General features: G+C 35.9%; 3 protein-coding genes across 3 annotated transcripts; 1 reads left to right on the plus strand and 2 right to left on the minus strand.

The window, feature by feature from the left end:
- Positions 1 to 888: 888 nt before the first annotated feature.
- Positions 889 to 7,192, minus strand: LOC103863758 (uncharacterized protein At1g66480). Its single transcript, XM_009141505.2, has 2 exons — positions 1,281 to 7,192; positions 889 to 1,134 (listed from the first exon to the last, which is right to left on the minus strand). The coding sequence occupies exons 1-2, from the start codon at positions 1,866 to 1,868 to the stop codon at positions 1,081 to 1,083; spliced, it is 642 nt and encodes a 213-aa protein (XP_009139753.1). The 5' UTR covers positions 1,869 to 7,192; the 3' UTR covers positions 889 to 1,080.
- Positions 7,193 to 7,425: 233 nt separating this feature from the next.
- Positions 7,426 to 10,606, plus strand: LOC103863760 (pyridoxal kinase). Its single transcript, XM_009141506.3, has 13 exons — positions 7,426 to 7,675; positions 7,788 to 7,884; positions 8,222 to 8,315; positions 8,395 to 8,499; positions 8,600 to 8,683; positions 8,779 to 8,852; positions 9,054 to 9,118; positions 9,315 to 9,378; positions 9,557 to 9,622; positions 9,738 to 9,794; positions 9,993 to 10,037; positions 10,136 to 10,189; positions 10,291 to 10,606. Exons 1-13 carry the CDS (start codon positions 7,617 to 7,619, stop codon positions 10,429 to 10,431), a joined length of 1,005 nt encoding a protein of 334 aa, XP_009139754.1. The 5' UTR covers positions 7,426 to 7,616; the 3' UTR covers positions 10,432 to 10,606.
- A 63-nt stretch (positions 10,607 to 10,669) lies between these two features.
- On the minus strand, positions 10,670 to 13,559 carry LOC103863761. The gene is made up of 3 exons (XM_009141507.3): positions 12,092 to 13,559; positions 11,928 to 12,003; positions 10,670 to 11,816 (listed from the first exon to the last, which is right to left on the minus strand). Exons 1-3 carry the CDS (start codon positions 12,134 to 12,136, stop codon positions 11,227 to 11,229), a joined length of 711 nt encoding a protein of 236 aa, XP_009139755.1. The 5' UTR covers positions 12,137 to 13,559; the 3' UTR covers positions 10,670 to 11,226.
- Positions 13,560 to 14,178: the final 619 nt, after the last annotated feature.

Genomic DNA, 14,178 nt, shown 5'->3' on the forward strand with positions numbered 1-14,178 from the left:
ATTCAACGGTTGATTGAATTGAATGAATTAAGAACTGTTATTTCTATATGTATATACATAAGTCTGTTATGAGATTGCGGGGCACAAAGATGTTGTGCTAACGGCGCATTGTGTGGAGATTGCGGGACACAGAGACGTTTGTGTTAGCGGCGCATTGTATGGAGATTGCGGGGCATATGGACGTCTATGCTAGCGGCGCATTGTATGAGGGATTGCGGGGTACAAAGACGTTTGTACTAGCGGCGCATAGGTGATTGCGGGGTACAAGGATGGACTCTTGTACTAGCGGCGCATAGAGTTATATATTTATATCCGTATAAGGAGAATGCGGGGTGTGTGATCTAGTTATGCACTATCAGCGCATTTGATGTTTTTATGTGGTGTATTAGACACTGTGTTTGTTTTATGCTAGAACTAGGCCTACATAGTCGTAGTGCTATGTACTGAGTCAGTGGTTTGTGGTTTAGCATCCCATACCTCACGGAGTAACTCCCCTGTTACTCACCCCTCCTTCTTTCCCCCTTTCAGGTGAGACTGACGAGCAGGAGTGATTGCTATCGGATTGATGCTTTGGGAGTTTTATTTCTTTCTTTTTCAAACTTGCGGATTTTATGCTTTTATCGATATTCTCGAGATTTATTATGTTATTTGGATTTATGGCTATTTATTGGATTTACGATTTTGGAGTTGACTTTTGAGAAGTAATAAATGGAGATTTCAGAATTTTATTTGTTTATTTTATTTTGGAAAATACGGGTGTTACAGTCAGTCACTCCAATAAATCTCTACTTGAAGCTGAATCTAAAGCTCTTCGGATAGCAATGCAACATGTTTGGAACATGGGACTTCGTTCACTCGTCTTCGAAGGAGGTTGTAAAAAAAAAAAACAAAGTTTTGATTCATTCACTACCAGACAAAGAAGTTAATGTCTCCACTGAAAATATTCTCTATGACATTTCTCTTTGGAGATGAAAATTTAACATTGGAAAACAAATGTGAGTGCTAATTAACAAATGCATGCAGGTAAGTAAGAAAGTATAAAATCTTGATAATAATGGATGGCTTCTCTAGCGTTTTCCTCTATAAAACAACAATTTCACCTTTCCCTCCGTTCTCCGCGAAGCTCACATGCTTCTACATATTATTTGAAATAGCAACAAAATTAAGTCAGTACTTCTTCTGGTTACCAAACTTCAGCTTTTAAATGCAATGTTTAACTAAAAGGGTTATTTGAGTTTACTAAAATATCATTAATTCTCAAATATATTTCAAACATTTACCTCTCGGGCCTTGTAATTATTGTTCTTCAAAACTCCAGCTCCAAGTTCCCAACAAATATCATTGCTATCTCGGCCGCCTTGTATCTCGCCGGAACTCTCTCGGTAGAGAGCAATGATCCTCTCCGTGACTTCAGATGCATCGTGGCTCTCTCCCATTAACTTCATGATCTGAGACCGAGGCAGCTTCAGGCTCACCCTCGTCTGTCCAGACCCAATCCCATTTCCGCCGTCAGATCTTGCTAAAGCCACGTCAGAGACGGCCCTCCGGGAAAGCATTAGCATTTCCAGACGCTCCTTGGCGCTAACATGTATACCGGACATAACTCTTCGGAACGGAAGCTTATTCCTATTCGCAAGGTTAGGCAGCTCCACTAGAAAATAAGTTTTATTAGGCGCTAAGATATGGTTCGGCTCAAGCGGCTTGACGCGAACTCCATATCTTTTCACGGACTCGGAGTCAAACAGCACGAAGCCAGGATATTCTTTGGTGGCGTCGCTCACTCGGGCCGGAGTTTGGAGCCGGAAAGTATCGCCGTCGATCTTCATTACTGTCGCCTTCTTTCTCCTCACCATGATAATGTTCCCCATTGTCTTCTCTTTTTAACTTGATGAATCCCGTAAAGCATGCAGCGCTATTTATATACGTTGAGTAAGAGTAAAGATTAACTAGATATGTAATAGGTTAAAGATTTGATTAGTGTGTGAAACTTTGAAATACTCGGGAGATTATATTTTCTTAATAAAGTCTATGAAATTTTTATTTACTAATTCTTGAAAAGGTCGGTCGACGGCAATACATTTCTAAACTTAAGGTTTATCATAGCATTTTAAAATGTAGCCACCACTAGTGGCCAAGGCTTATTTAAATATATACTAAGACTATACGTCCATAAGACCATAACTAACCTCCCTATGGTACCATATATTCAATTTGGTAGGCGGTTATCCAAATTATGAGAGACTTACGGAATGAGACATTTTTTTCTCTTTTTTTACTTCATTAACACATCTCACTTGAGGGACATTTCTTCCTTTCCATTCCTATGTGTTTTGACTCATATACCCTTTTGCTTTGGTTAGTGATGAGTTAGTTTTATTATATAAAATTAGTGTCAGCTTTGTGGGGACCAAAAGATGAGCAACGTGTTTCCTTAAAAGAGAGAGTGTATATACTTTGACTCTTTTTATATGTAGCAAAAGAGTATTTTATACTAAAAATAACTTTTTAAATTTCCCAACATATTATATGTGTCATTATTTTATATCATACTGTATAAATAAATATATAAAAACATAAAATAAATTATTAAAAATTTTCTTTATATTTTGATATCCATATGTATATATATGTATTTTAATATTTATCAAAATTAAATTTAAATTACATACTGTCTATTTTGATACCTGTGGACACACTTTTGTGGATACATTGTTGATGGACACATTTAAAATAGTCATGGACATGTATTTGTGGATAGCTTTTTGGTATTTTGTAGATACATTTTTGATGGATAAATTCAAAATATCCACTGAATGGCAGAGACATTTAGTGTACAAAATTTTATAGACAAGATTTTATGGACAAAAATCTCAATCTTACAAATTTTATGTATAAAATTTTGTGGACAAGATTTTTGTGGACAAAGTTTGTAGACAAATCATACAAAGTTCAAAGAACCAGTCCCTGATTCGACGCCTTTAAAAGAGACCTTAACAAATTGATAGAAGCTTGTAAGACTTAATGACTGCTTCAAGCTGAGCCTGAAGATGTTCCAGCATGTAAAGTCCAAACATATTTAAAGCATATCCTAAATCCAATTAACCAAACAAAGATAGCATGTTCAATAAACAGATGAAGCCAATTTTATTAATCATGAGGAAGGGTTTATAATCAACAAGCAAGAGCTTACATCATCCGTAAAATCTCTAATAGACACATCAGAAAACATAATCACAAAACATAATAGGCACGAGAGCTTGTCATCGTCTTTTCCACAACGGAGGTGGGACCTGCTCGTCGTCGCGTCCTCTCCATACCGGATCTCGAATCTGTTGGCCGTCCTGTCGTCCTCTCCAAAACGGAAGTCGGACCTGGTTGCCGTCGCGTTGTCCTGTCCATACCGGAGCTCTCGGATCTGCTCGTCAGCTCTCATGTCCACAAAATCTCAGAGATTCGATTCAATTGAAAAAGTACAACACAAACAATTAAAAAAAGAAAAAAATATAAAAAAGGTTAGGGGTTTCAAGGAGAAAGGTATTGAAATCGGGCGACGGAGAATGAAGGAGAAAGGTGATGAGATATGAAGAGATAGATACGAGATTATACAGTCACAACCGCTGTGAGCCTTCTGGATTCATGGTGTTTTACAGAGAAATTGAAGATGAAGAAGAAAAGATTTAGCAGAATTATGGTTAGTAAACGAAGGGGCTGGGAAATTGGGAAAATTAGATTTGAATTTCAAAAAGTAAAGCGAGAGAGAGAATAAATGATGGTTTCCGAAAACTCGAAAATAAAGAAACTGATTTGTTGAACTATTTTTAAAAATATGGAAAGTGACAGCTTAGTTAGTGAGGAGAGAATTTAGTTAATTTGAGGGCATGTAGGACATTACACAATAAAGAAATGTGCCTCCAGCAACAAGTGTCCTTTTGTGTAAATTGAAAGACAAAAAGTGTTTTAGAGAGTAAAAAATTCCCAAATTATACTAGGTCGTCATACCAATATTGTACTACTATATAGTATATAATAATGTTTATCCGTATAAATTTGGGGTACGAGCTAATCGTCCTCTTGAAATTGTCACATAGTATGTATCTACACAAATTATCTCTTGTTTTGTGATTCCAGCAATTAAAAATTTTGAAACCGGTTTCTTCTCATTGTAAAATGTGAATCCTATTTTTCAAGAATTAAAATTATAGGTTATTTTCGAACCAATGTTTTTTGTAAACACAACTTTCATTAGTCTTTAAATTAACATCTGTATTACAAATAGAAAGAAAAAGTCATTCTCCCTCAATAATCGAACAAGTTCTTTCAGAAAAACGTGGCTTTGATGCATGCTTCTAATGTGGATCTTGGTTATCTTCTAAGTTTTGAAAGTAATTTTTTTCTACAAAACAAATAGTTCATATTTGTATAAACATTTGTTGAAGGCAAGGCTGTTGGCTTTGATGGTGTAGACGACAAAACCCAAGTTTGCAATGCCGTGGGACATTTAAAAACTACATGGTTTATCGACTCGTCTTCTTCCTCACATCTGGGACAATGATTGTCACATCTCATTTTTTTCTGTATGTTAAGTTCTCTGTAACTGCCATATGACCAATCGTCAGCTTTCAAATAAGATGACACATGGTGTGGAGCGCTTTAATTTTCCAAACATAAGACTGAAACGCACGTAAACTCGGCTCTGTGCATATATCTGAGACTCCTTCTACCATCACATTGTGAGCCACCCAACACCATTATCTCACTGTGTAGAAACCATGTCTGGTATAAATCTAGCAATACCCATCATGTTTTCTATCGTGACTTACCAGTAAACTCTTGGTTAGAGTAAATATAGTCTTGGACCACAAGTGATTCCAGCTGAGATCGTTGGAATCCATGGATTCTCTCATCCTTTTTTCTCATAACCAGAGTGAAGATTTTTTCTAATACCAAATGAGTGGAAGGCCTTCGATGCTACAATACTAGTCCAAGCATAAAAAGGGTTATCGCTCAATTTAGCTCGTAAAGGCGATCTGAATTTGAAGTATTTTCCTCTCAACACCCTAGTCAAGGGCGCATCTAGAAACTAAAGTAATTTCCAAAGTTTCTTAGCCAAAAAATCTAGATTAAACTCATGAATCACCTTGAATCTCATTCCATGTTTTCTTTCAAACTCCACCAGAATCGTGCAGTGGCACTAGCTAGTTTCTCAGAAATCTCCTAAGAAAGAAGAAAGCACAGCATAACATAAGTGGATAAAGCCAAAGCAAATGATTTTATTAGGACCTTCTTTTCATTCTTAGACAACCATTTCGCTGACCACCCAACCAATCTATTATGTAGTCCTTCCTTAATGAAAGCTAAGAACTTACATTTTGATCCACTGATATCCTCATGTATGCTGAGATATGAGCCCATTTCCCTTTCATTATGAATACCCAAAACAGTTTTTATCGACTCCTTCATCGTCCCACAAATTTGTTTGCCAAGAGAAAATATGATTTGTCAAAATTCATGCATTGACCCAATGCTTTGCCATAAGTTTAGATAACTTCTATAAGTTCATCATATTTTAGGGGCTCTGCCTTACAAAAGAAAACTCATCTGCGAAAAGTAGGTGAGACACTGGAAGACTAGTGTGTGCAATACGCATTCCTGTTATCTTACCCTAAAATTCTGCATGATTTAGAAGGCTAACGAGCTCTTCTGTGCACTAGTTAAAGATTAAAAAAAAAACAAAGGGTCTCCTTGAAATAATCCTCTCTTCAGTATAATATTCCCTATGGGTTGACCATTTAAAAACACTGGTACTTGACATAATTAATACATCTCATAATTCAACGATCCACATATGTGAAAATCTATCTTCTCCATTACCGGCTCAATGAAATCTCACTCCATCCTATCATATGTTTTTCTCATTTCTGTCTTTATCGCCATTCACTTATGACGTCGACCTGGATTCGTTCGCAACACATGGAACATCTCTTGAGATATCAATATATTATATGTAATATGCCTCCGAGGGACAAAGGCCACCTGAGTTTCAGAGATTAGGTTAGGCAGGATCTTCCTCAGATGCTAGCATAAGAGCTTTGAAATAATCTTTTAGTTAACATTGCACATGCTGATCAGTCTAAAATGGTGTCATTTATTGAGGTTGATCAATCTTTGGGATAATAAGAATGTTCGTCTAATTAAGTCTTGGTGCATTTATTCCATGAAAAAATCATTGCCCATATGGGTCAGGTCTCATTTGAAATTTTCCCAAAATTTTTCATAAAAAGTGCGCTATACGATCAGGTCCGGGTGCCTTTTTAGGTGCATTGCAAATATAACTCACTTAACCTCCCACTCTGAAATTCGTTTTGTCAGCTCATCATTCATAGCAACAGTAATAAATGTGCTAACACTAGATAGAGATTCAGCTATTCATGTTGGATTTGATGAATCAAAAATCTCTCTAAAATATTTAGTAGCAATGGATACTAAACCTTCCTCATATTCTATTTGATTTCTAACATCATATATTAACATGATTATCTGATTCCTTGCTCGTCCCTGTTTAGTACTAGTGAAAAATAATTTTGAAATTCTATCCCCTTACCGGAGCCAGAGCACCTGACTCTCCTGTTTCCTAAACATACTCTATATTTAAAGCATAATCAATATTTTCAAAGCCTTCGCAATGTTCACTGTTGTGGCATATCCACTCAATCACTCGAATATAAGTTATCCACCTTTTCCTTGAACTCTTCCACTTGTTTTTCAGAGTTCTGGACATTCTCATATTCATTGACTCAAGCCCTCCTACAACTGAATACTTGATCTATGATCGTGGTGTTTTGAGGAAGGTATGTGTAATTCCATCCATCGGTAAAAATACGCTTGATATCCTCATTATCTAACCAACACTTATCAAATATAAATGTTTTCTTCATTTTGATTGGACTGAATATGTTGGATGGCCAGACTCACATGAGGATATGAGGATGTTGATGGTCAGACTCGCATGATCAACCTCAACCTCAACATTTTCCAGAACATGTCGATGGTCAGACTCGCATGCGTAAGTACTGAACAGAGGAATGAGGATATTTGTCATGCCAAATTGTATTCCCTAAAGCCCAAAACGAGATGCTTACATATTGATCAAAAAGTTAATTTGTTCGGCAAGATTTTGATGTTCCCATTCAAGAAAAAATGTTTATAACATGGTGTAGCCTACTCTTATTATAATTATTAAACTTTACATGTCGCCTAATCAAATAACCTACAAGTTGTCTATAAGTTAACAATATAGTTTTGTTTTCATCTAACAGTATAGTTGCTATTATAATAAGTTTTATTTTTAGTTGAATTAAGATAACCACTTGTTGACGAAAGAAAAACTTAATCGACTTTAAGAAACCCTAGTACCGATTGAAGTGATATAAATTAGTGTGACAATCCAAATCGTATAATCCTCCGGTTCATGGTCAAACCGATCTACCCAGCGGGGTTCTGTCCGGATTCTTGTATGTAAGGTTCAAACCGGTCCAAACCAATCGGTTTAAAAAAGCAGAGAGTCTTATTATAACTCCCGCTGGTCAACAAGACGCTATCTTAAAGGTCAGCTCTTGATGCCATTCTCTCTGTCGACGACAACCACCACTCTCAGATCTCCTAATCCAAACTTTAGGTCTAATCTCCAACCCCTGATTCAATTTTTCCTTTTTAAAATGTTTTTTAATATTTAATTCCAAATTAACTGTGATTAATTTGATCTGAATTTGATTTACGATCCGTAAAAGATCGAGAAAATCGAGAATGTCGACGCCTCCTGTTCTCTCGCTTGCTCTGCCTTCAGACACTGGTCGTGTTCTTAGTATCCAATCTCACACTGTACAGGTTCTCTTCTAAATCTCTCCTACTTTACGAAATTTCTGTTGAAAGTTTGTGTCTGTTTTTGTAAGTTATCGCTTGTCTTATCATTACAAAACAGAGAGCGCATGTTACTTACTCGTGTGCTTTTGAATCTTAATTTGGGTTTAGATCAATAAGCTAATATTGTGTTGTGTTTAGATTCATCTTAAATAGGTTTAGTAGTGTGATATGATTATTACAAGATTGAAGATTTCTAATTTAGTTACTGGATAATTTAGAAAAGCTCCACACTTTATTTTAAATTGGGTGTGTAAGAACCATTGATTGGTTTGTTGCTATATGTGTGATGCCGTTTACACAGGGATATGTTGGTAACAAGTCAGCTGTGTTTCCTCTTCAATTGTTGGGGTATGATGTGGATCCAATCAACTCCGTACAGTTCTCGAACCATACAGGTAAAGCCTCAGTCACAGTAATGTAGATAGGGTCTGTGAGAAACTTTTAATAGTGTGTTGTTATCATTGGTATATGCAGGGTATCCTACATTCAAAGGACAGGTTTTGAATGGGGAACAATTGTGGGAGTTGATTGAAGGCCTTGAAGCTAATGATTTATTGTTCTACACTCACTTATTAACAGGTAGCAATTTTATTAAGAATTTTTATTTTCACAGCAGCGGACTTTTTTTATTTTTATTTAGCTCTTAGTTCTTTATTTTTTTTTTATGAAATGCATGCAGGCTATATTGGATCTGTATCTTTTCTGAATACAATTTTGGAGGTTATCAATAAGCTTCGTTCTGTAAACCCGAATCTTACATATGGTGAGTGTATTGTGGTACTCTTGGAACAAATATTGTAATCATTAAGGGCCTCTTAAATGGAATAATTATGCTAATTATAGTCTGCTCTTGTTTAGTATGTGATCCGGTGATGGGTGATGAAGGAAAGTTGTATGTACCTGAAGAATTGGTGCATGTTTATCGTGAGAAGGTAAAACAAAACCTCAAGAAACAAAGTGATCGTGTACTTTCGATTTGATTTTTTGATAATCTACTTTTATATACTACCATTTTCTCAGCATATACGATTCCTTTTTCAAGTTCACATATTTTTTTTCCAAACTGGCAATCACATCTTTAGATATAACAGTAGTTGATGTGGACTCTCCTCATGGTAATCTTTTGTTGTTAGGTAGTTCCCCTGGCTTCTATGTTGACTCCTAACCAGTTTGAGGCAGAAAAATTAACAGGACTAAGGTACTTGTTTATCCCCAAAACCAAAACTTGCATTTGTTTAATCTATGATGTATCAGAAATGGAATCTCCTTTGAAGTGTTTTGTTCTCGATCTCTAGTTTATGCACCAGAGTTTATATCTTTTGCATTTTATGAAGTTCACGCTCTCTTGTCTTGTTATGGCTCCAAACATCACACATTTCTAAAAATATTTACAGGATAAATTCTGAGGAAGATGGCAGAGAAGCTTGTGCTATTCTTCATGCAGCTGGTCCTTCAAAGGTTTGTTTCATTAACCTTGCTGTCTTTTCTCTACTGATTACATTCGTGAGAGATGTGTTTCCATATAAATATATAATTTAGTGTTGGAAGTTGGTTATATCCATATTTAAAGGTTGAGAATCTTCTTGGCGTATGTTATCTGTTTCTACATAAATTCAATGGCTCTAATGTTTGGCAGGTGGTGATCACTAGCATCACTATAGGAGGCCTTCTATTACTTATTGGAAGCCATCAGAAAGAAAAGGTATTTTACTGGAACAACATCAAGATATTCTAAATCTTTATCCGCCTCAGTATCATTGTAGATCAAATAGAAGAATGACTTTTCTAGTGAACTGATCTTAGTGTTTCAACTTCAGGGGCAGAAGCCTGAGCAATTCAAGATTTTGATAGACAAAATCCCTGCGTATTTTACGGTATTCACTTGATGACTTGAAGAACACATTCAAATATTATCATAACACTAGCTTAGGTTATGTAAAGAAGATACATTCCATCTGAATACGTTTGCTAGTGCTGGCAAATGGAATCATTTGGTTCCAGTGGCTAAAAAATGCCAATAGGCTACCTGTGAAATGCTAAAAATGATGCACTTTCTTAAACACCACCTGCAGGGAACAGGGGATCTCATGACTGCTCTTCTACTTGGTTGGAGTAATGTAATAATGCCTCTTTTATTTCCATGTGAAAAGAAAAATATTCTCTATCGTTTTTCCTTATACTAACGTTTCTTGTTAATAATTATAATAATATCCAGAAATACCCTGAGAGTCTTGACAAGGCTGCCGAGCTTGCAGTTTCAACGTTGCAGGTAATCTTCTAAACTTTATAAAGTTACTAACTTCTCTTACAATGTCACAAAGTTCTTGAGGCTCTGCTGAAATATGATTCAATCTTTGTTACTGTGAACAGGCGCTTCTGCGAAGGACGCTTGATGATTACAAACGAGCCGGGTATGATCCCACCTCAAGTAGCTTGGAGATTAGATTGATACAGAGCCAGGACGATATTCGAAACCCAAATGTTGAACTGAAAGCTGAGAGATACAGGTGAAGCAGGTGAAAAAATGTAACATATTTTTATCTTAAAATAAGAAAACATAGATATGTTTATGAGGGTAAGGTAGTTGAGATCTCCTTTTTGGGGATACAACTGTACAATTCTTTTATACAATATAATACAGTTCAGACTTCAGAGTAAGAGGATTTGAAAGAGCTCATATCATGCATTTAAAATAACACCATTAAACGGATCCTTGTTTAGGCTATCTTGTTTTCGATGATCCTTTTTCTTTGATATTTGCTCATTTGCATGCATTTTTTTTTCTCTATCTGCTCTGAACGATGCCATCACCATCTAGAAACGCCCTGTAGACTTCATTCATTACCCATTCCTGAGTTTTCTTCTGTTTCTGTCATCCGTATGTCTTGTAGTAATCTTGTTTGCAGTTTCAGACAAATGTGTCCTTGTGCTTTTATTGGTCTTTGAATCTGAATAATAAACCTGCACGTCCCAACTTAGCACATAGAGGCGAATGATCATTGCTTGTGTTGGCAAGAGAAGTTTTGTGATTCACGGACACTGAATCTGGTTAAAATTTGCAAAATCAAATATCAGATAAGGCCCATTAATGACCATAACCATGGAGATTGAGATCATGGGAAATGTGATGATAGCTTTTAGATTGATACCACTAGGTTCTTATTAATGGCTAATGTGGTGACAAACACACACTTAACCAACATTGAAACAATATAAAGCTCTATACTACTAGTCTATTGTGCTTGAAATAAAGAGGTGAAACACACACATATCTTAAAAACTGTCTTCAGTCACTAACTTCTTCAGTCAGTAGTAGAATCCATTAAGTTGCCTTGCGCTGAACTGTTCCTGATTCATAAACTGTGGAACTAGAGATGGACCGTTCATCATCTGACCGTGGAAAGATCTCTCATTCATCATCGTATTATTAGATCTTCCTGGAATATGCATGTTCATTGTTTCTGCTGCAGGGTATGCATTAGAATATCCAAGATCCATGTCCCTCATCAGATTTGGATGCACCTCTTCATCATAGTTGTGTCTTTGCGCTGTTTCTCCAAACAGCTCCTGGAAATCTTCAGAAGAATCGCTCATCTGAAAGTAGTCTGCCTCGTTCATCATCACAGGTTTCATGTTGTTCGCCATCATCATCTTCATCATCTCTCCATCGCTTTGCCTTTCGTAACTTGGGACATTGTTAAAGTGATTGTTTCCGAAGTTGTATGGTGCGTTCCTCAAGCTTCTGTTGTCATGATGATTACCATGGAAAGGACTCATGAACAAAAGCTCTGCATACTTTCCTCTTCTGTTCAACTTCGTGACCAAAATCTCTGGATCCAAGTTACCTCTAACAATCACTGCTTGTTGATCTGTGTCTATATCAACAGAGTAAACACCTGAAACCAAGATCCATAAGAATCAATGCTTGGGACCAACATACAAGAACAATCCATTACAAAGATCTGCATCTGATCAAATCTTAAGTTACAGAGAAGAGACACTCTCACCTTCAACTTTTCTCAATGTTTTCTTCACTTTCCTATTACATCCATGGCAGTTGATGTTAACCTTGAGAAAATATGTCTGTTGCATGAAAACCTATATTAAAAAAAAAGCGTTTTTCTCCAAATGTTGAACCTTAAAGGAAAAAATAGAAGATGGATTTTTGTACCTTCAAAGGTTCATAAACGTTTCTTGGCATTCTTGATTTCTCCATTGAACCTTTCTTTAACTTCTTTTATTTTGTGCGTTTGAACTATTAACAAAGAAAGTGTGGTATAAGAAGAGGAGTAAAGAGAGATGCACATAAAGATATGGAGAGAGAGGGACAAAGATTCTGGTGGACAGAGAAAATATTGAATTAGTCAGCTTTCTAACAGGTGAGTTTCAGAGGACAACACACCACTTTCTTGTGATGAAGAGAGAGTTTCTGTTGGTCAACGATCATAAGCTTTAAGTGTCAAATATCATGTTCGAATTTAAGAGTTGAGAAAAATAATACAAAATACAAAAGAATTGGAATAAGGAGTGAAGGACCACTTCTAAGAAACTGGCACTGCAAAGCTTAATTAAATGAAATAAGCGGCTACAGACAGAGCTTTTAGTGTTTTTCTTCTGTTTTTGGTCATTACTTCTTTATCAAGCAGACTTTGGTTAATAACTCGAGTGTAGGTAGTCGTACCATCTTCAGTTTTTGTCTTTTTCAACGTTGTCAAGAATGGTATGACCGTTAAAAAGACTTTCTGGCAAGTCCGGTTTGCATCAAGTTTTGAACTCTAACTTAACCGTTATAAATGACTAAATTTGCTGGAATCGGTAAATTGGATTGAATGTCGAAACCGGTTCACTATATAAATTTGCATATTGACTGGTTTGCAATGTTACCATATATATTAGGCATGGCATTCGTTTCTTCAGTTCGGGGCACTTTTTTTAGTGTTTAGATATTTCAGGTTTAAAGATAAATGTAAGGTGGCTATAAAATCATAGCGAAGATGTTCTCAGTTTTAGTCACCAGTCAGCCTTTGTGCCAAAAAGCCATCTCGGATAATGTTAATTACCCATGATACTATATTATATCACGCTTTTAGAAGTCATAAAACATTGTTCGATGGTGGTAAAACTGACATGAGCAAGATGTATGATCATTGAATGACATTTTTCTTCATGTGATGTTGCTCGAACTTGGTTTTAGTATCACTTAGATCACACAGATTATTGAGTTTGTGACAACAGTCACATACTCTTTTCTCTCTAGTGGCTCACTACAAGAAAAGTGATATCTACGAAAGGTTTGCAGCAGAGGTATCCATTTTCTTCTTACTTACTTATCAGCACATAAGTCCTATAACAACAAGAATTTACTAAATCAGCTGCTGAAAATTTGTAGCTATCAGACACAATTTGTAAGCTAAAATCATGCTAGCAACGGATAGCAACAGATCAATTCCTTGGCCTCAGCTCCGTAACTTATGACGGATTAGCGAGAGCAGTTTCCGTAGCCAATAGTAACAATATGGCTATGACTTGTTTCATTTCTAATTAGTGATGACTTTAGCTACTGATTTTTTTTTTTTTTTGTAAAAAACTGTAGCTATATGGCTACAAACATTAGCAATAATTGCCTTAGCAAGTCAGTAGCTACATTTGACATAAATTTGGTTACAAATATATGGTTTTAAATTTATAAATTAAATTATATAAACTATAATTTAACCTAAAATATATAAACATAGATCATAAAAATAAATCTTCAATTATTATAAAATATGAGGATTTTATACAAAACAACAACACATTTTCAGTTGACCACAAACTAACTGGTTGCGATGATAAGATAGGAAATGTCTATTTGGTTGAAGTTGAGTACACTTGAATTCCGTCTACTTTCACTAGGTGCACAAACTTGGGACATAAAGAGAAAATATGTCGTTTCCCTCCCAATTTATCAACTTCTCGAAGAGTAAAATCTTGAGAGTTAATGAATAAAGTATAAATCACCCGTGTCTATCATTTCATCACCTAAATCCACAACCTCTCAAAAGAAATTGGCTGCCATTCATGATACTCAACTTCATTCTCACGTGTAAATCATACGTGATCAAGAAAAAAAAAATGGAACAATCTACTAAAGAAGCAACAACTATTCAACAAGAAGCTACTTCACCATTTCAATAGTTACACTCTCCTCATTATGAGTCTACTTTCTCACCATTAGGAGGGGACTCATTTTCTCCAAGTTACAAAAATATGGAAAAT

The sequence above is a fragment of the Brassica rapa genome, chromosome A04 (genome assembly GCF_000309985.2).
Source record: "Brassica rapa cultivar Chiifu-401-42 chromosome A04, CAAS_Brap_v3.01, whole genome shotgun sequence".
In the NCBI taxonomy this organism is placed as follows: domain Eukaryota; kingdom Viridiplantae; phylum Streptophyta; class Magnoliopsida; order Brassicales; family Brassicaceae; genus Brassica; species Brassica rapa.

Excerpts from the sequence above, each read along its gene's own strand:
- LOC103863758 (XM_009141505.2), bottom strand. The coding sequence starts at position 1,868 with ATGGGGAACATTATCATGGTGAGGAGAAAGAAGGCGACAGTAATGAAG. Across the intron at positions 1,135-1,280 it reads ATAATTACAAGGCCCGAGAG|AAGCATGTGAGCTTCGCGGA; the intron begins GTAAATGTTTGA and ends AATAATATGTAG.
- LOC103863760 (XM_009141506.3), top strand. The coding sequence starts at position 7,617 with ATGCCATTCTCTCTGTCGACGACAACCACCACTCTCAGATCTCCTAAT. Across the intron at positions 8,684-8,778 it reads AAACCCGAATCTTACATATG|TATGTGATCCGGTGATGGGT; the intron begins GTGAGTGTATTG and ends GCTCTTGTTTAG. Across the intron at positions 8,853-9,053 it reads TGCATGTTTATCGTGAGAAG|GTAGTTCCCCTGGCTTCTAT; the intron begins GTAAAACAAAAC and ends TTTTGTTGTTAG.
- LOC103863761 (XM_009141507.3), bottom strand. The coding sequence starts at position 12,136 with ATGGAGAAATCAAGAATGCCAAGAAACGTTTATGAACCTTTGAAG. Across the intron at positions 12,004-12,091 it reads ACGTTTATGAACCTTTGAAG|ACATATTTTCTCAAGGTTAA; the intron begins GTACAAAAATCC and ends TTCATGCAACAG. Across the intron at positions 11,817-11,927 it reads AACATTGAGAAAAGTTGAAG|GTGTTTACTCTGTTGATATA; the intron begins GTGAGAGTGTCT and ends TCTTGGTTTCAG.